This window comes from Tamandua tetradactyla, chromosome 8 (genome assembly GCF_023851605.1).
Source record: "Tamandua tetradactyla isolate mTamTet1 chromosome 8, mTamTet1.pri, whole genome shotgun sequence".
Classification (NCBI taxonomy): Eukaryota; Metazoa; Chordata; class Mammalia; order Pilosa; family Myrmecophagidae; genus Tamandua; species Tamandua tetradactyla.
In genome coordinates, this window is record NC_135334.1 from 57,724,444 (window position 1) to 57,746,350 (window position 21,907).

The 21,907-nt window shown below is 44.1% G+C and overlaps 1 protein-coding gene across 3 annotated transcripts in view; it reads left to right on the top strand.

Annotated features, from left to right (window-relative positions):
• The window catches only part of ME3 (malic enzyme 3), a 195,035-nt gene that overhangs the window by 158,694 nt on the left and 14,434 nt on the right, over positions 1-21,907 (top strand). For all 3 annotated transcript variants that reach the window (XM_077113334.1, XM_077113333.1, XM_077113335.1), the window contains one exon: positions 11,756-11,865. In XM_077113334.1, the coding sequence (XP_076969449.1) occupies positions 11,756-11,865 (110 nt within the window). The remainder of the gene's footprint in view (positions 1-11,755; positions 11,866-21,907) is intronic.

Here is a 21,907-nt window from a genome sequence, read left to right on the forward strand (position 1 = left end):
AAAGTGGTTTAAATGAGAAATAAGGAATTATATATAAGTTGCTACAATAAAAAAAATTTTAAAGGACAGGCCAACATTTTCAGACACCTTCTTGAAACAGTAGACAAGGAGGATAAATGGAAAGAAGGTCCTCTGAAAGCTGTTCTGCTCAGCATTCTCCAACAGAGAGAGGGCAGTGTTAATGCCCCACCTTCCCTCCCCATAAGGGATAATGTAGAAGGACCGACAGGTCACCAGTTCCCCTTATCATAACTCTCACTTCTGGCAGCAAAGGAGGCATCCTCTTCATTTGCCAGCATCCAGTTCAGTGACTTGGTTGTTGCTTTTTAACCACCTTGGGGCCAGTTTTCCCATTGCCCTATCGTTCACCGGTGCTGGGCGCCCCCTTCAGGCCTCTCAACAAACTACAGACCCAGCTAGCTCAGCAGAATCCCTGGGGGAAAAGCTGACACTCTTTGGCTCCAAGCTTCTCCTGCTGGCTTTAAAGCAATACAAACAAAGGAAAGCCCCAAGGCTTAAGGCATCAGACCACAAAGAAAGTTTGAGCATTTTATTTTAATTGTAAAAGGCTGTAGAGAGCATTGCTGTTAGCTCTAGGCTCTGATTGTAATGTTTCAAGGGTGTGTTTAGATTGAGTCCCTCTCAGCAGAGAAGGTCACTACTCAGTATTTTCATATACACTGAATTTTAGGAGTTCCTTCTGTGAGTCATTCCATATTTTATCATTCTCATTTTCCCGTCTGATCCTCCCTAACACTAATCTCACAGCCTTAGAATACATGAGCAGGAAAGAACCTGATCATTTGATCCAGCCTCCTCACTTTATAGATAGGGTCTTGCAGCTGGTGAGTGGCCAGGCATTGTAGATAATGAGAAAATTGTAGGAAATTAAGAGGAATCTATACAGTTATTTACTCTTTCTCACAAAATTCAGGAGTATTAACTACAGGTTCCCCTTCAGCTTGTATTTATCATGTCTCTTCTCTGTGCCCCAAAGTGTAACCAATACAAAAACCTGCCCTGAAGAGTTCAGTTCTCCCTGGGATTTTAACATGGACACATAAAATAATCTGAGAATAGTTCAGGACAGCATTTAGTCATTTTTGTTTGTTTAGTCATTCATGTATTCATTCACCCACTCATTCATTCATTGAAGGAATATTTATTGAGCATAGCAGTAAGTCAGAAATAGACCTTGCCTCAAGTATCTTGCAATCTACTAGGAAAGAGAATAGATATGCTCAAATAATTGCAGCAGGTCTTGGGGCTCTGATTGTGTGGATTTAATGTGTGCCTAGTTAAGGGCCCTACCCAGAGTTTCTATCAAGCCTTATAGGAGAAATCAGGTGTTCAGTGGACTTGGGATATTAAGTTGGGCTTAAAAAGTCATGACCTTCTTTCCAGGAAAGAGAGAGCAAACTCACATTTATAGAGCACCTACTTTATATTGGGTGCCTTACCTTTAATTGTCAAAGAAACCCTTAGAGATCAAGAAACTGGGTTCAGAAAGTCAAATAAATTATACCCAGTCACCTTGCTGGAAATTGGAAAAGTTTGGACATGCCCCAACTTCATCTGGCTCCAAAAGCAGTGAATGAGATTCTAAAGACTGCTTTCCCAACCTAGGTGGGAAAATTCTCCCTGCAAGTAGTGCTCATTCAAGAATCCTTGGGAGTAAAAGAGGAGGTCTCTGGTTCTGTGATACAAAGACAATCACCTTGAGAGGAGGAGCCTGTGGCTCTTCAGGGAGCTGATGATGGCATATGAGATTGGTCACTCCTGTGAGGAGGGCTATTCTTTGGAATTTGTTCATCTGTGCTTTCATTTGTTAGAAAGATATCACTGAGCCAATCAAAGTATAGGACACTGGGTATATAGTAGAGAACAAGATAGAGCATATCTGTTTGGCCTTCTGTCATGGGTGTCTGAAGCAGTTGTGGCCAGAGGAGGAGACAAGAAAGGGGATCAGTTAAAGCTCATTCTTCAGATATTTATTGAGTGCCCAGTATATGCCAGGACCTGCCATATAATGGTGAGTAAGGCACAGTCACAGCTTACATTAGCTTTGGGTCTAGTGCTTACTTTGACCCCATCCATCCTCTACCATGCACTGGACTTTAGTCTTTCTTCTGTCCCTGACCTTTGCTTACCTGGATCCTGAACGCCCAAAACACAGACTGGGTTTTCTCCCCGAATTTACCCTCTCCACCCCTATCACTTGACTCACAGTGATAAGTCAAGGAAGAATTTGCCAGTTCTGTGTGAGAAGGGCAGTTTAGACTCGGGGCAGGGTCCAAGATAGGATTAAATGACAGACTATAAGGTACAAATACCACAGTAGCTTATGGAGGACATCAGTGGCCTCATGGCAACTTGACAAACACAACCTATATGCATATATGAGCTGACATAAATGCTGTATCCCACAAGCCAGCCAGGGGGTTGGTGGCTGGGAAAAGTGCACGGGTTTGATGAATAGGAAATTGGGGAATGAGTCGATGTGCCCTAGCTCATTGATGGCCACTGAACCTCCGAGAGGCTAAGAGCTCAGCAGATCAGCCACTATCCTTTTCCCAGCACTGGGATTTCTGGTGCCATTTGTGTCCTTGCCCAGGAACTCGGACAAACAGGGAAATTCAGAAGGAAATCCAAACTGTTCCTGAAGTGCTTTCTGTCTGGCAAGGGCTTATGACTAAGGAATTGCTGCATTCTTCTGGGACTTTTTCTTAGAAATTGCTGCTTCCTGTGACTGTCTTTTTGTTGATGGGAGTTTTCCCTGTTAGGCCAGAATGCCAGGCATAGGAGCCTGCCAGTCTAGCTTGCAGACCTAGGCACACCAGGGGAATCTCCTAGTTTCAGAGCTGGGAAGCAAAGGGCCTCAGAAATCCACCCTCACATCTTGGCTGAAATCCCTTCCACAACATCTGTGTCACGCAGAGCTCTGACAACCACAGACTCACCTCCAGTGACCAGCAGCCTCTTTCCATCCAGTGTTTGAAATCGCTGCCTTAATTAAGTCTACTTAATTCCTTGCCTACAGAATTGTACTTCATATATTTAAAGATAATCATTATGCCCCATTCCGCTTGGCCTTCTCTTGTTCAGGTTCAATATTCCTTCTTTCTCCAATCCATGGTTTCTGGTTTCCTCACCTAAAGAAGTTTCCCTGACATTCTTGTGAATCTTCCCTGACCTCTGACTTCCACCCCACTTCCCATTCCCACCCCCAACAAAATGAATCACTGCCTCATACATATCTGTGGTAGAGCTGCAGTGTAAGGACTTCAAATCTGTCCCCCCAACTAAGTTGTGAGGTCCTAGAGAGAGAAGACCATGTCTTCTTCACATTCTAGCTAGGCTCTAGCTCCCAACTCCTCCCATCTCCTCAAGATCTCCCTTAGCCATGTCTCCTGCCATCTCACCTCTACACTACCTCCTGTATCATATATGCACACCTTCCTTCTCAAAAACAACCCCACTCTTCAATCCTGCATTCCCCAGTGGCTGTCACCCTAACTTCCCTTCATTGCCAAGCTTCCAGAAATAAGTAATCACAGACATTTCTGCCCCTTTCATTTATATTTTGACCCCCTGCAGTATACATGCACACCAATTTGCCGAAAGTGGTCTGGGAAAAGTCACCAGTGATCTTAACACTGTCTCCAGTAGACTGTTGACCAAGCTCATTGCATAGCTCCTGTGGCAACTGCTCTGGAGGTTCTCTTTCCACCGCATTAGTTCCCCTGCTCGTTTTCCTTTTCTGTACTCTCCTCCTCCTCCCTCTCTGCTCCGTGGATGTAGATGTGCCCCAGGGTTCTGTCCTTGGCCCTGTTCCCTTCTCATTCCATATGCTCTGCCTGAGGACCCTCATCCAATCTGATGACTTCAACTATGCACAGCGCAATCCAATGTCTCAGGAATGTGTTCATTCGAATGTCCCACAGCACCTCAGACTCAGTGTGTCCCAAGCTTGTCTCACCTAGCAAACATGCCAGTTTTTCCCTATCTATCCCCAATCTTGATGAATAATGGATAGCACCATCCACTCATCCTGGGCTCCTCCTTCTCCTTCATCTTCCACACTCAGACTGTTATTAAATTCTGTACATAATAATAATAGCTCCATGCATTCAGTGCCTACTATGTGCCAGGATTTTTATATACATTGTCTCATTCATTTCTTACAACAGCAAGAGAGGTATTATTATCCGACTTTATTATCAGTAAAAAACAAAAACTTAGGTTAAATAACTTGCCTAAGATCACACCTTTAGTAAGTGATAGAGCCAGGCCTGTTTGATCCCAAAGCTCTCTCCACTTACCCACACTCCACCGTTCCTCCATGCTCTGTTTTCCCTCCTTAACATCTTTTATCCAACCCCTCCTCTCCCTCTGTGTCCCCATCACATTACACCAGGACTTCATGGTCTCTCACTGAGGTTGCATGTCTCCTTGTTCCCAGAATGTCTTCCCAGCTGTTTATTTCATCGTCCACTCTACTGCCTTGAATGAATTTCTCAGACAAATGCTACTTTCCTGTCTAAAGCCCTTCAGTGGGCCCATTGCCCTCCAGACTATCCTGGCCACACTGGACACTACTGTCTAGGCTACTTGTATAGACATGCAGGTATCCAAAGGGATGGCCCCTGGATTCCTATCCAGACTCATCTTTCCATGCCTTCTCCCCTTCTTCACCCCTCTCCCAATCTCCAGCTCTCTTTATGTACCTACAGCTCTGAGAAGGCACTATAATCTCTTATTACACATGCACGTGCTTTCTCTCTGGCTGAGATGCCCTTCTCTCTTCCCCATCTTCTCCCATTTAGTCTGCCAATGAACTTGTGCTCATCCTTCAAGACCCATCTCTTAGAGTCTCCTCCTTTGTGAAGCCATCACTGACGGTCTCCCCTGCAGAGCTGTCTACCCTCCTAGAGGCTGCCCATGTACCTAGCATATACTTTTTTATTATCCTTGACACAATTGCTTTTTTATTTTTTGTGTCCCCATTAGACTGTGAAATTCTCATAGCTTTCTTTGTATTCTCAGCTGTTAAGACAGTGCCTTGTTTATAAAAGACACTTATAAATGTTAGGTGAATCTTTATATTATACCTAAATGGTTCTTGGTCCAAGGAGAATACCCTGTCCAATACATTTCTTTAATTGAATTGAAACAGAAATGTCAATAAATAATTGTGATACAGTGTGATAAATGCTATGATAAGACCTGTCCAGTCTATCATGGGATCCCAAAGAAGAATTAGTGCCACCCTGAGGGTAGGGAAGCAAGTAGATCATGGAAGCCTTCCTAGGGGAGGTAACATCTGAGCTCACCTTACAGTTTGAGTAGGAGTTGGCCTGGAAAAGAGGGGCCTTCTGGTCCAGCAACTTGAGCAAAGACATGGAGCTAAGTAAGGACCCACAGTGGTTGGGAAGCAGCAAAATGTATAAAGAATATTGGAAGACATGAGAGGGTATTGAGTGATAAGGTTGGGGCCAAACCGACATTCGAGAATAAACTTGGAATATGTCATTGGTAACAGAGACCAACAGGACTTAGAAATAGGGTAAGATAATGGGTAATTGGAGCTGAAGGGATACAGACTGTGCAACAGGACTAGATACAAAAACTCAAAAATGGACAGCACAATAATACCTAATTGTAAAGTAATCATGTTAAAACACTGAATGAAGCTGCATCTGAGCTCTAGGTTTTTTGTTTGTTTGTTTGTGTCTTTTTTTTTTACTATTATTATTATTTTTATTTTTTTCTCTATATTAACATTCTATATCTTTTTCTGTTGTTTTGCTAGTTCTTTTCCTAAATCGATGCAAATGTACTAAGAAATGATGATCATGCATCTATGTGATGATGTTAAGAATTACTGATTGCATATGTAGAATGGAATGATTTCTAAATGTTATGTTAATTTTTTTTCTTTAATTAATAAAAAAAAAAAAAAAAAGGTTGGGGCCAAAGTGTTTACCACCCTAAAAGTTTGGATATAACCCCATATGCAGTGGGAGTCCTCTAAGGATTTCCAGGAAATGAGTGGCCTGCATAGATTTGTGTTTAAAGAGATGTGGAAGATAGATAGGAGGAGGGAGGGGAAATCAGAGGAGATAAGATCAGTTATTATAGAATCCTGCCCAGTAGTGCTTACAATAATCCCAGTAAGAGCTGACATTGTTCTGAATCCACTTGTCCCACCTGATACAAAATTCTTTCTGCAGAGAGTGTGTCTCTCAAAGTGTGCGCCATTATAGAAAGGGAGGGTAGGCTGCAGCACGGTAAGGTCTCTGGTCAAATAAGTTTAGAAAATGTTTAGTTTGCTATAATGCAAGACTTTTCAGAGCTTTTAATCTGCATCACATGTGTAATATGAAATATATAAAGTTTCCCAAACTTATTTAGCAGTATAACCTCTTTCAGAGGGTATCTCAAGGGACTAGATTTTAAAGGAATATGCAACAATGAAACAAAGACCTAGAGCTTTCATGATTCTGTCAACTCTAGTTCCAGGAAGGAAAAAATGAAAGGAAATAGCTTTCCATTGGGTGACATCTGATATTCTCACTGAATGCTCTGCTGTGGGAGTTTTGCATGTGTGTTTTCAGTTGGGGAAACAGAGTAGGCTCCCATGGAAATGTGAGTGGGAGCTTTTCGTCATTCTTTTTGGAGACAGGCTGAGAAAATTCACCTTGCTTTTCCCAAGTCTCTCCTATTTGTTCAGACCTGAAAGAGGTCAGACCTAGCAGCTGAAAGAATGGCAGGTCCTGACCTGTGAGACAGAGAAACTAGGCCTGCAGCCTCTGGAATGCTCTGTGTCACCAACATCCCTTTGACTGTATTTGGTCTGATTCTTAAGGGAAGGACAGACAACCACTTCAGACCCTCCTTACCCTTGAAAGGTTGTAGTCCAGGTTGCAGATGCCCGGCTGTGTTGGTTCTGGTCTGGGTCTCTTCACACTGTCACACACAGCTCACTAGGCCACCCAGGCACAGACCACCATTTGCAGGCTTCCCTTGTCTGAGCACCAGGGAGAAAAATATTCAAGCATCTGCCCATCAGCCTAGTGTCTTCAGTGAGCCCTGGCCGTGGAATGCTTTCCCTGGCAGTTCCAAGGTCATTTCCCAGCTGAGTCCCCCGGGTCGAGAAGTCTGGGCAACTCTGTGTGTGGCTTGGGGAGTTGCCTCTTTCTCCATTGCAGGAATTCTCCACTAGAGAATCATCAGATGTTCCTCGGCCACTGCCAGGGCTTTAGTGTGAAGAGTTCAAAGGTACAGAAAGGGACAGAGAAGCAGGAGCCTCCACAGTGTGAGACAGCTCCTGCAGGACAGGAAGACAGTGATGTGCTGTCAGCACTAAAATCGGGAAACCATACCTAGCCCCTATTAGTGGACCCTGAGCTGGGACCCTTTGGAGGTTCTCCCACTGCTACTGTAGCTGCATATATGGAGGTGGGGGGACTGCCTCTGCCCTGCTCACTGGGCTGGACTGGTTTAAGCTCAAAAGGACTTTAAAATACTGACTCTCCAGATTTTCCTATCACATGGTGCACCTACTAAGATGATCAGACCTCACTACTTTGGAGTTGTAGGAGTAGCTGAAATAAGTTTATAATATACACACTCCAACCCCCTACATTAAGCAGCTCATGCTACAGCTACAGCCCTCTCAGAACAGGAAACTGAGACCCAGTGAGAGAAAGGAGACTTGCTCAGGACTCATGCGTAGCTTATGGCAGACACAGAAATAGAACAGTTCTACCAGTTAGGCTTTTTTTTTTTATTTTATTTTACCACAGGGCATTGTCTTTCTGAATGAAAAAGAAAGCCAACCTTATTACCTATTTAGTTGTATCTTTTTCTTTCTTGATCTTTATTCTTATATCATATATACTACCTAAAATTTTCCCTTTTAACCACATTCATTTGGATAATTCCGAGCTGTTGATTACATCCACAGTGTTGTGCTACCTATCACCATCCATTACTAAAACTTCCCCATCATCCCAAGTAGAAATCCTGCATAATTTCATCATTCGCTCCCTATTAAAATCCATGTTTCTACTAAAACTAAACTAGGGCAGTTTCAGGAGTCAGATAGAGCCAGATTCAGACTCTAGTTCCATCACATGCTAACTGGGATAGAGTAAATTAGTCTGGGGCAATAACATCTGTAGCTATAAGATATATAAGGTCACATGACTTATGAAATAGTACCTATTTCATAAGGTCATGTGAAGGCTAATTGAGATAAAGTTTGTAAGAGTTCAGTATGATGCCCAGTATACTCAATAAAAGCCAGCTGTTTTTTCTTATTGTTGTTATTTGTAGTAGTAGCTTAATGAATATTTTAGGCTTAATGAATATTTTAGGCTATTAATAGCTAGTATTGAAATTAGTGTTATGATGAAAGTACATTACCTGTGTTTGTAAGTACATGAATGAATTGAAAGTAGTTTAAGGAGTTTGAGAAAAGTTTTTTTCCCACCTCAGCCATTTAAATTTTCACTTTGAAATTTTGCTTTTTGTTCTTAATTGGCTTTTAATTAATTCAACAGTTGGCGGGTAAACTTACAACTGTGAATTTCCACCACCTCCCTTCCTGAAACATTTATTGAACAACTACAGTATTGGCTCACCATAAGGCCTCAGTAGATGCTTTTGGTTGGTTGGATGGATGGATGGATGGATGATGGTACTAAAAGAGTGATTGAAGTGACCACCTTTGGTTCAGACTGAATAGTGATCTGGCTTTGGAAAAGCCCTGAGGGAGGGGACTGAGGGACTGGAAGAAAAGGATGAGCTCTGAGGTCTTGATGCAGACAAGAAAGAGGAAGAGAGGGGAAGTAGCAGAGACTGTAGCCACAGAATGAAATGGGGCAGAGAAATTAGAGTAGGAGCAGTTCCTACTCTAGACAAGATCCTGGAGCAGCCGTGAGAATAGTAGCCAAGGTGAAGAGGGGAACCCTGAGTCCAGGTTGTTGGCTGGGTCACCCACAAAGCCTTTTACGCAATTCCAAGTTAGGATTAAAGAGACCTGAATTAATAAGGTTATAATCTGTAGCCCATCAAACTACTCCATGGGGGTGGGGATCTCATATAAAACTGAATTTAATATGAAACAGTAATAGTGCACTAAGATAAGGTTTTTATTTATAATTCTTGCTTTTTTTTAACCTCAGCAAATGAGCTGTCGTGTTGCTTAAAGATCGTGTGTGTGTGTGTGTGTGTGTATGTGTATGAGAGAGAGAGAATATGAGCATTACATTGCTTTGTGATCTGACCTTTCTGGTATTTAGCTCCAGGCCAGTTGGAGAGCAATGCTGGCAATCTTGTGGGGATTATACATAGCAAAATGTCACCAGTCACCAAAGACATTCTGTTCTCCCCCACCCAATCCAAATACTTAAAATTCACACCCTGAGCAAAAATCCCCAATAAAATTTGGCTTGGCAAGCGTGGCATTATATTTGTGCATAGGAGGTTTTATTTGCATCTCTATTTATAGTACAAGGAGAAGAGGACTAGATGGTTGGTTTAGGAGACTCAGTGAGGCCCTTCCCCAGCCCTATCAGCACTTGCTTTAGAACCATGAATAACAGCTGTGTTGAGGATGACACGTGGGTTTGGCACTTTACAGTTTAAAAATCACCCACGGTGTTTAATCTTCGTAACAGCTCACAGAAGTTGGTCTGGCAAATATCGTTGTGCCCATTGACAGAACAGAGAGGTGACATGACATGTGCAAAGTCACTCAGTTATATGTGGCAGGGTCTGTCAAGCCCATAAGGCTCCTGATCTGAGCCCAGCACTCTTGGGACTACACTACTGCAAAGCATTGCCTCTCTGTTTCTGCCGCCATTGTACGAACTGATTTCCAAATGCCCCCACCAAGGCTTTGACAAGCTAAGCTTCGAAAAGGACCTTGGTAGGAGCAAGCATTTGCCTGCCCACTGGCATTTCTGCTGGATAGGGTAAGCCATGCACAAAATCATGAGGTTGCAAAATGTTCTCTGGGACTTTTCAGAGCTGCTCACCCCTTAATAGCTACCAGCCTCATCAAAAAGATGCCCCAGATGGTAAGGGAAACCCACCGAATATGTGTCCCACCCACGTTTTTTAGCAAAGTAGAAAACTTTTCTTTACACAGCTGTTCCCAAGCTGGTCCCGAGATTCTAATTCACACCAGATTGGAAGTGGCAGCTACACAGCAGCCAGGCCACTTCTTCCTAACACATGTCCATGGCATTCATTACTGATCAAACCAGATGTTTCTCTGTGAAGATGGCCTCAATTACCGTTAGTCACAAATTGACCCTTGAGATGAAACCTATTTCTTATCCATGGAGTATTTTTTATATAATTCATGGTATGTTTGCTACCAGAAAGACTCCAATAAGAGACACAATACAACAAAACAATCAGCCCAGGATTAAAGAACAAGAATGGAGTAAGGGTAGAAGGTGTATCCCAAAAGCCTAGGCTGAGAGAACCTATTGCAAATTAGCAGTAATGTGGCTCTCAGCTTCCTTACAGGCAAATAAAAAAGGAAAAATAGGCCCTAAAACTCTGATGAACACAGCCATTTTTTAGGCATTAAACTTCTTCCTGACCTTGAACTCTAGGAGGCATTGCTAGCAGAGATTTTTTTCTTTTTTTTTTTTATTAATTAAAGAAAAAAAGAAATTAACACAACATTTAGAAATCATTCCATTCTACATATGCAATCAGTAATTCTTAACATCATCACATAGATGCATGATATCACTTCTTAGTACATTTGCATCGATTTAGGAAAAGAACTAGCAAAACAACAGAAAAAGATATAGAATGTTAATATAGAGAAAAAATAAAAATAATAATAATAGTAAAAAAAAGGAAAAAGAAAAAAAAAGACAAACAGACAGACAAAAAAAAAACCTATAGCTCAGATGCAGCTTCATTCAGTGTTTTAACATGATTACTTTACAATTAGGTATTATTGTGCTGTCCATTTTTGAGTTTTTGTATCTAGTCCTGTTGCACAGTCACTAGCAGAGATTTTAAGTAAAATATTTCAAAGCAGCTTAATGGCCATTGTCTTTACCCACCAAGGCAGAGTTTCTCAAAGTTCTCTCTATACTATCAGAGTTAGCCTCACCTGGGATCTTAACTAATTGATTCTTCTATACCCTCAAGTTGGAAAACAACCTCATCAAGATATTGGTAGATAACAGATGACGTCTAGTGGCCTTTCCCAACTTTATTTTCATCTTATCAGAGGACAGTGCTTGATCTAGAGACATCTCTAGTGAACTACAGGCTTTAGGGTTTAAGAGGGAGATATTTGGAGGCTACCAAGGCTTCCCAGGGCCTGTGGATGGGGAAACTAGGCACTCTGCATGCACTTGAGTTTACAGCGAGCTTTCTGCTGAGATTTCAGATGACCACCAGCCACAGAGAGGGCAGGCCCCATCGCAGTCCTCCCAGGATTCTCGGAATCTGCCATCTGCAGCACTTAGGTGCCACAAGCCCACATTAGAAACAGCATTGGAGTGCGGCTGACAACCAAGCTCCATGCCCCTAATCCCTCTCTTCCCTGGGAGTCCATGAGCCATGCAGGTGACAGAAAACCCAGGTAAATGAGCCGTGTCATCACCACCTTCACCCCTGACCTGCACTTTGCCACTCCCCACTGCAGGCTGGGATCTGCCAGGGACGTGCCTTGAGTAGGCAATCATGCATTCTTTCCTCTCGCTCCCTGCAGGTTTGGAATAAATTGCCTCATCCAGTTTGAAGACTTTGCCAATGCCAATGCCTTCCGCCTGCTCAACAAATACCGCAACAAGTACTGCATGTTCAACGATGACATCCAGGGTAGGTCTCCACTCACCTGACAAAGCCACAGGACTAAAGCCTTTTCACAAGGCTCACCTAGAAACCAAAGAGGATCATTTCAAAGCTAGTTGCTGGCAGCAGCTGTTGAGGAAAGAGCAACAATCCTGGATTTAGTTCCCATTTGGCTAATTCTTAGCTCTGTCACCTCGAGCAAGTCCCTTAACTTTGTTCAGCCTTAGTTCCCTCATCCATAAAATTATTCTTACCTGCTTTAGAGGTCAATAAGAATTATATGATTTAGTATATAGAAGAAATTCTTAGCAATGTTGCCATTTACTAGCTAGGTGAACTAAGCAGAGTCATTTCTCTGACTCTCAATTCACTATTCAGTGGAGACGATAATAACTGCCTTGAAAGATTATTGTAGAAATTTAAAGAGCTAATATTTGGAAAGCACTAGCATATAGGATTCATCAGACCAAAGCATCACTCATCATAAAAATTGCCTTTCCCAGCTACAGTAACTTGCACTTGGATTTTCCAAACACAAAGTGTGTCTCTGCTGGGGAGTCAGGACAATGAGACAACTTCTCTGAATTTGGCTGGAATGTGTACTGTTCATATGACAACCCTGAGAAACACTGGTGCCAGGAATTCAGAGCACTCCAATAGCCAACCTGAAGTATCTTCTAGTTTAGGGTGAATTCAGTTACATGTTAAATGGACAGAAACATCTGAAGGCACTTCCCTCCTGCTATGAAGGTGCCAGCTTTGAGTCTGGAGTGGAAGGGGTGACCCTTCCAGAATTTTCTCATCTGATCCAGGGGTCCTTTGTTCTAAAGGCAGTAAGGAACATCTGGGAACTGTTTTCTAGTATTTTGTAAAATCTAAAAGAAACCATGATGAGTCTACATATGTAATAAATGAAGTATGGCAAGCACTTTTAAAACTGTCTGATAAAATAATGAATTAGTTGGGGGTGGGGGGCAGCTGTTGGTCCTTGAGGATAAAAGACTGGCCAGTTTTTCATTTTGTAGATGAGGGAAAAAGAAGCCCAAAGAAGTCACAATTTTTCATCAAGTAAATTAGGGATAGACCTACGAGGATTCAAACCCAGATAATAATAGCTAAGGTTATAGCTGAATATATACTGGATAGCAGGTACTGTTCTAGCACTTTGCTCATCTAATCCTACTAACAATACTATGTGATATTGTCATCTCTGTCTTATGCATGAAGAAACTGGGCCACAGAGGGACTAAGTAATTTGCACAGCCAGTAATTGAAGAGTTGAGATTTGAACCCAGGCATTTGGACTCCAAATTCCAAGCTCATAATCACACCATACTTATATGAGTCTTAAACTCATATTAAAAAACCAAATGCATCTTTTTTCCTTATGGTCCACATCTTGGTTAAAAGAAATGTGACAATGTCATAAGTATTTCATGAGGCAGGATAGCACAGTTGTAGCATATTATTAGATAATTAAGATAAAAAATATATATCTGACTTCATTGGCTGCAGAGTGGATGCTCAGAGAGAGGGAGAAACCCAAAAAGGGAAAGGTGGAATGTGGCAAACCCCTGCCTGCCACCATTCTCTTCCCTCCCAGCCCTGATGCATGGAGCTGGGACAGGCATTGGCTGTGCTGGTCCAACCTCAGCCAGGCCAGCTGGGCACCTCTATACAGACAGAGCAGTCCAGTCCAGAAAGCACAACCACCTCGCTGTTAGCCCAGCGGACAGGGGTGTACCTGTGGCCCCAGAGGAAACGCCTGCTAGCTAGCCTCTGACCAGCTCCTTTGTTTCCTCTTCACCCAAGAATCAACAGCAGGATGACCATGTCCCCGAACCCACAGGGGCTGCCAAGACCAGAAGTGAAAGAGAAAAAAAAAGCCCACAGAGACTACAGACCTGGTGCATCAGCACCCAGATGTACAGTTACATGTGTGTACATCCTTCTAAACTCAGAGGCAGGGACATATCCCGCCCCTATAGCCCATCCACCCCCACAGTGACGTCAAATGGGCCTCTGAAATGAAAGTACGACTCTACTGCCCCCTCTTCATGAGAAAGGTCATGCTCCTTCACTGAAAATATAAGGCTTTGGGGACCCACCTACCTGTACCACCCATCCCCCTAGCTCATTTCTGTCCTCTGAACCACCCTTCACTTTTACTCTTGTGACCTCTTTACTTGTCATTTCTCTCTGCTGTGAAGGTTCTGCGTCTCTGCTCAGGACACACTTTCCCATCACCTTTGCCTGAGTAATGCCTACGCACCCTTCAAGACCCGGCTGGAGGAGCTCCTGTCCCAGGAAGGTCCCATGTCCAGTCCCTGCTCCCCCAGCCTGGTTTGAGTGCCCACCTATGAGTTTCCATAGACACCTGTGCTCCTCTCCCTCAGTGCTCTCAGAACTCTGTCCCCTGTTTTGTACTATCTGTATCCCCACCCTAAGCTTCTAGAAGCAGGGGCCATGTCTTATCTGTTCTTGTATCCCCAGCACAGCACTTGACACATTGTAGAGGGTTATTAAATGTTTGAAAGATAAGTGAATGAAGTCTTCACATGAACATGACATTCTCATGAGCACACCCACCCATTCATGTGGGTGTGTCTACCCTGAACACCTGACTTTGCAGCCTCTCTCTTGTCCAAATTGTCATCCATGTGCTCACATGCAAATGCACCCCCAGGTATGCTTATTCTCAGATGTATAAACATATTCTCATGTGTAGTCCCTCATACATACACACATAGCTTTTTAAAACTAATTTATTTGTTTAAATGTCTTTGTGTTTATTTTGCCCTGCCAATAGCCAGTCCCTGTAGAGTCTATTTTGCTCCCAGGCAAGCGCAGGTTGGATAGTTTTCTGGTTCTCGTAGCAAACAGAAGACGCATTGCCCATTCTTCTCTCAGAAAGACTAAAGTCATAAATCTAGAACTCTTGGGGAGAGGTGGCAACTAGTCATGGAATGGCAGCAGCCCTGTCCCTTGATCAGTCTAGCCGGACCTTTAGATGGGATCATGTAATTAACTGAAGAGGTGGGCATGGAGGGCGTGGGTGGGCTGCCTGGTTGGCCTTCAAGGAAAGACTCTTGCCCCAGCTACCAGAGGCTGTCACCTGCTTCAGGGATCCCCTTGCCCTCTGGTCCTGCCCTTCCAGGGGCAGCCTTGTCCACCAAAGGGGAAGGAACATAAAGACACACCATTTCAGCGCAAGGCAGGACCACGGTGATGCCACGTTTTACCCCCGTAGCTCCCCATGGGGGTCGCTAAGGCTTTGGGGCTCGACATCTCCCTCTGCCTAGTCCTGCTTCCTTCCCAGGCAGTCCTCAGTAACATCCTGCACACACGGCTGTGTCTCAGAATCGGACTCCCAGGTTCCCTGTGACAGATAATACTGTTTTAGCTGCACCCAAAATCTAAGTTTGAAGCTGTTTTTCCCCCCCACACTCTCCCGAGCTCCTCACAACAGTCTCCTGTCCCCACCGTGGGAAGGACGGACCCTGCTGTCCTTGTCCCTTATGAGGACACGGAGGCGCAGGAGTTAAATGTGTGGCCAAGGTCACGAGGCCAGGTAGACACAAAGCTGGGGCTAGAAACAGGTTTTCTGACCGAAAACGCTGAGCTCTTTCCGTGACACCAGGCTACCTACTTGCTCTCTTGTGTGCCATGCGGTGGGGCCCCCCAGGTCCTCACATACATGTGAGGGCAACTGCTTCCAAGCCTCCAGCTGCCCTCATCCCCTCCTCCTCGTCTTACCCATTCTATCCACCAGCCCCACAGTTTACAGACCTGAATGATGAGGCCCAGAAAGAAGAAGGGACTTTCCCACAGTCACCAGCTGGTTAGTAATGAGTCCAGGGTCAGAAGCCTATTTATTTAGGTCAACATGGAGGATTAAGTTGAATGCTGAAATTGTTTCCTTTACCTCCAGATACGAAGAAAGAAGAGATAAAACAAAAATACATTGCCATGCTCAGAAATAGGAAAAGAAAACCTCCATACACAGAATTATAGGGAGGGAGGGAGAGAGGGTAGGAGGGAAGGATAAGGGGTAGGGAATCTCAGTGGTAATTAGGAACCAAAATCATGGAAGCTACAGACAAGCCCAGTCCTCTGAAAAAGGACCTGGAGACAGGGTCTCAGGGTCTGCCAGGAAACCCACACGAGTCAGTTCTGTAAAGAGCCCTGCCTCACACTGTGAGTGAAACAAGCAAAGGTATAACTAAAAACCTCAGAAGCCCCACCAGACTGAGCCCCACGAGGACAGGACCATGGCCTGGCACTGAGCAGGAGTGGGGTACACCGTCTGAATTGTCTCCAGCTGAATCCACTGCATCACAGTCCCACAAGATCGCCTACCCCACAGGGCCAGCCATGGGGCTGGACCTTCTGGAGCATCAGCACTTGAAGGAAAAAGCAGCTCCCCGGGGTTGCCAGTTGTCTCCCCTGCCCCCACCCCAGCTCAGACTCATGGAAAGCCCCCACCCAGGCCCGGGACCTGGTCCTTGACAAGCATGCACTGACTCATTATTGGCAACCTCTTCAGGGATTTTGGAAAAGGCAGAGACTCAGGTGACTTTGTTGTTGCAGCTGGGACCAGGGAGGCACCTCTGCTCTTAGGGAAGGAAAGAGAGGTCTGGAAAGGGAAGGGTAATGGCAGTGGTCATGCTGGGGAGGGCCAGCTGCATCCTTGGGCGGGAGAGCACACAAGGAGCCAAGTCCAGGATGCTGCTGGCCTAGTGACTCCAGCCCCTGCCTCCACACGCGAGCTGCCCACACAGTGTGGCTGGGGTAGGAAGGCACATCTGGCCTGTCAGCTCGGAGACAACCCCAGCTCAGGGACAACCCCAGCCTTCCCTGGACCTGCATTGCCCCCCAGTCCTGCCACATTCCAGAAACCGGAAGGCCTGTTAGGGTGTCTGTGTGCTAAATCAGATCATAATCACCTCCTCACACTTTGGTAGAGTTTAATTAGCCAGAGGGCATAACAGTCAGACACTGGACTGAGACAAACCTAGGTCTGAATCCCTGCTTACATGCTTGTGACTTTGGCCAAATGGCTTAAATTCTGGAAGTTCTCTTTTCCTCATCCATAAAATGCATGGGACAGTATTAACAGCCAAGAGTGATCATCAGCCAGTACCCCCAGAGGGCAAGATGCGTTGATAAGCAGCCATTCCACCAACTCTGCAGCCGTTCTGATTGGTGGAAGCCTAAGCCAACTCACCGTTAAGTGTTTCCAGCATCACTTTGTTTATGGTACAAAGTTGTAAGGATTGAAATGGTGTGTGGGCAGGATCAATCATAAATAGTACACAGTTCACAGTCCCTATTGCTCAGAACTCAGATCTCTGGTGGATTATAGACTGCTGACACCTATATATGAGAGGGAGGAAGGAAGGGAAAGAACTGGTTCCATAGTCATCTGTTAGAGAATAGGCCCTGGGAGTTGGGACCAAAGAGGAGCTGATAGAAGTGAGCACAGGGCTGGGGAAGCCCAAGGAGAAGGGAGGCAGGAACCCCACCTCACCCCCCTCCACTTTCCCATACATGCCCCATTCTTCCAGCCGATTAAATTCTCACTGTCCTTTGAATATGCCAGATTTTCTGCCAGCTTTGTGATTTTGAACATTCAGGTCCCCCCTTTAGAACTCTTTTCCCCTCTTGGATAATTTCTATTTGACCTTAAAGACTCAAGCATTACCTTCCCAGGACTGCACCCAGGGCTAAGCCTAGCTATATGTGCCACAGGCAGCTAGCTCTAGGGTCACACCCTTTGCCTTGGACAATGGTATCCCACTTTGCAGATGGCTTCAAAGTTTCCCAGGGCTCTGGATGGGTCTGTCAGTCAAGAGATGTGAAACACATCTGTGAAAGATGATCATCTTTGTTGGGGGAGAGAGGGGTGCCATTTGGGGTCCTTCACAGCTGCCACAGTAGGGAAAGAACAGAAGGACAAGAGTGTGTCAGCTCTGAGGACTTTGCCCAGCTGGTTTATCCTGTTTACAAGATACTAGGGATCCTTTCCATCCGTCATGGATCTGCTGCCCTCTCCCTCCACCCACCCCCACCATACACAGCAGTTCTATTCTCTCCTTTATCTCTCCCCCACAGTGAAATTTCCCCTGTTCTCTTCAATCTCATTTCTTCCCAGTCCTCAAAGCCTTCCTTGGTTCTGAGACTACTCTTCACTCAGAGTCCTCCTCAACCCGGAGGGTCACATGGGTCTCTGGCTCTGCTGAGAACTCCCCTTTAGCCTAGCCTGTTAAGATGCCAAAGAAGCCAAGAAGATGGTAATTATTTCTCTCTGGTTCCTTCCAGATTGTGGCAGGATAGGCCTAATCCTACTTTCTTCATAGGCTAGGAATTGCCTTTAGAGAGTCCAGGGACACCAGAAAATTCCCTTCCAGAGTGTCCAAAAGCACCAGGAAATTCCCCTCATGCCTCAGAAATAGGGTTGAAATAATCTAGAAGGCCCCGGCCTTCCAATAAGGAGTACTTGAATTTTTTGAACATTCGTGCTGGTAACTCCTTGACAAATAAGACTGTGTTACTCATCTTTATTTATTTAAGGCCTAGCCCAGTGAAGGCCCAGAATAGTCTCTCAATCCATGTGTGGTAGACAGAATGAGGTACCCCAATGAAAGACATGTTCTTAATCTTAATCCACATTCCTGTGGGTGTGAAAGCATTTGTAAATAGTATCTTTGAATATGTTAAAATGAGTCAGGGTATGGACTCATTTGTGATTAGGATCATCAAAGGTCCTACTTAGGTGTGGCCATCTGAATCAGGATGGGTCCTAATCCATATTGCTGAAGGATATAAAGGGAGGAGCTAGAAGCTGGAAATCTGAGGAAATGGGAAGGGCAGATGTAAGAAGAGAGAGGGATTGCCATATGACAGAAAGCAAAGATGCAAGTCAATTTGCCATGATTGCCACGACTGCAGCATTACATCATCAGAATGCTACAGACGTTGCCTTGCTGAAGCCTTGATTTTGGACTCGAAGGCTTCCAAACTATGAGCCAATAAATTCCTATTGTTAAGTCAACCCACAGCATGGTATTTGTCAGAGCAGCCTGGCAAACTGCAAAAACATGATAATGAGTAAATTAATGGCCTGGTTACTACAGAAAGGTAATTCTTGTGGACCACAGAAGCATGTCTTGCCTTATAGTTGATGATGTCCAATCCTGCCATGGGTCCAGGTGTCAACAGGCCTCCAAAGCCACGTGGGCCAGACCCAAACTCTCCTGTCCTTCACCCTGCCGAGTAAGCATCCTTGCCCTCACCTAATAAAGTAGCCAATTCTATCCCTTACCCCCCAATAATCTGTTGTTCAGCATGGAAACTCCTTTAACTTTTTCAAATGTGACTATTAAAAGCCAAATAGAAATTACATTTTTAGCTTGTCCTTTTCTGCTATTTCCTCAATTTACAATCTCAAGTACTCAATTTGCATGAAATGCAATTATCAAAAGCTCCCTCTAAAAAGGAACACTTGTTTTACTTTCATGGTAAACAGGGAGCAACCAGTCATGCTTTGAGCTGCCCATGGCTTTTATAGGCACAATTCATGTTCCAACATATCCCTGGACCCCCGTCTTCTCAGAGCGGTTACTTTCAAAACTCTAAACAGCCTCCTTCTCCTCTTTGTTTTTAAATCCCTAGCACTTTGCCCAAGAGGGTCCTGTAAAGCAAAAGTTAACGATAAGGTTGATAATTTTATTTGCCAAACTTTATAATTTGAGGCTTAAGAGTTGGTGCTTTTCCTCTTGAGTTCTGTACTGTTGTTAGGGAAACTTGCCACCTCACAGAAGATCACAGAAAGGAGACTGTGAAGTGGTCAGCAGGGTGGCCAATGAACGTGAACTTCCAGGAGGCAAGTACAGAAGGAGTTTCCCAATGGAAAGAATGAGCAACAGATTCAAAGGCTGCTGAGAGGTCAAGGAGGAGGACAGCACAGGAGAGGATTAACCACTAACTTTGGGGTGTGGAGGTACTTAACAAGAGGTAGGAACAGAAACTTAATTGGGCTGGGTTTCAGGGAGACCTAGAAGAAAAGAAATGAAGGCAGTGAGTCTGTTCAAGTGTTTGGCTACAAAGAGGAGTAAGAATTAGGGTGAGAACTACATAAGCTCAAGGGAAAGCTTTTCTAAGATGGGCTCTTTAAAGCGTATTTGCATGCTGAGGAGAATGATCCAGTAGAGAGGGAGAAATTGAGGATTTAGGAAAAGGGAAAGAAAATATAGGAACTCATTCCTTTTGTAACCAAAAATGATAGACTCAGTGGAGGTGGTTTTAGTTAGGAGCAGAGAGAGTTCATTGATATTAAAGGAGAAATATAGGCATGGAGGCAGAGGGTTTACAGATTTGGTGATGAGAGGGTTCAGAAATTCTCTCCTGACTGTTCCTATTTTCTTTGAACCTTACTTTCCACTTTTAAGGAAAAAAGATGAAATAATATAGTGCCTACTTCACAGATTTGTTGAGAAGATTAAAAGAGAAGGTGCAGATAAGTACATAGCACAGAAAGGTCACAATAAGCAATCGATAACTGATAGTTGCCTTTGTATCCTTTTATAGAAATCTGTGAGTCTTGTTTCTCCTGCCCCTTCCAGAGTCTCAGTTGAATATTTACATTCATTGCTTACATTCACTCCCCTCTGCCTCCAATTGCCCCCACTCCTCTTCCCAGGGAGACCCCATAATGTCTCTCCAGCGGCCTTCAAATCAGGTAAGGCTGTCTAAGATCCATAGACTACGAAGGAGTGGAAACAGCATCCCAGGTTTCCCTACTTTGCCTCCAACTGGGTAACTGATTTGGGTAAGCCATTGCCCCTCTCTGACCTCAATTTTTCACCTGCATAATTAGAGGGTTGGATGTCATGGTCTCCAGTCCCCATCCAGAGCTGAATCTGGGTATGCCCAGTTATTCACTCTTAAGAGTTCTAACCCCCAAAAGATTTTTGACACCCAAGAAGAAGAGGTCTTTTGTGGGTTTAGTGTCTTTGGGAACTTTTATTTCTGGCGGAATATCTTCAGCGCCATCTAGTGCCGTATGTTTGGGGCAGTGCAACCTTTTAGGAAGCAAAAAGGCTGTCCTGAAATAGAACCAAAGGAGCAGAAAACTCCTTCTTTACCCAGTGGAAACTAGTACTTTGTGTAGAGAAGTTTAGTTTTTCTCAAATTCTATTAGGTGTACAAAAAAATCATCTGGGGATCTTTTGAAATGCAGAGAGCTAAAACAAAGGTAGGTTTTAAAGGGCAGAGAGAAGGATGGGATGGACTTGTTTGTGGGAAAACAGAAATGAAAAGTAATTGCTCTAGTAAGTGGACTTTGAAGAAGAAAATGTACTAAGGGTATGAGGGGTTTTTGGCCGAAGGCCATACAATCCTTGTCACCTCTTCGGGTGATTTAAACAATTATTGAAATTGCTTTAAGATACTTTCTTGGATGTCTGTTTGCTATTTCTTTTGAATGCAGTACAATGCTGCATTTGGGTTACATAAAAAATAGATGTGGGAAAAGAAAGGGTGGTTAATGATGCCCAAGGGAAGCAGAGAATGCCTCACAGAGGAGATAAAATATGAGCTGAGTCTTAAAAAAAATAGCAAGCTGCAGAAGGGTCCCACAGATAGTGGGAACAGCGTGGGTAAAAGCATAGGAATGTAAAAATGCATAGCGTGTTTAGGGCAGGATGAATAATAAGACTGGTGCATAAAGTACACAGGGAGAAATGAAGCTCAAGAGGTAGTTTGATACTACTATACTTTTCTGCACATCAGCTGCCAAAAAGTGCAGCATGAACATCTTTTTTATGACAGTCAACCCACTGCTGATCATTTAAAACTTCTTTCTTTACAAAGCAGGAATGAACCTGGTCTATTTTGTTGTGAATTGTATCCTCATACCTCAGAGTCTAGGATATAATTGGTGTTCAATAAATAAATGAATGTGACAATTTCCAAACAATGACCCCTGGATGACTAATTGTGTTAGAGTTATTTGTACCCAAGCCTTGGTAGAAGGAGAGTTCCTTGAGGGCAGGGACTGTGTCTGATT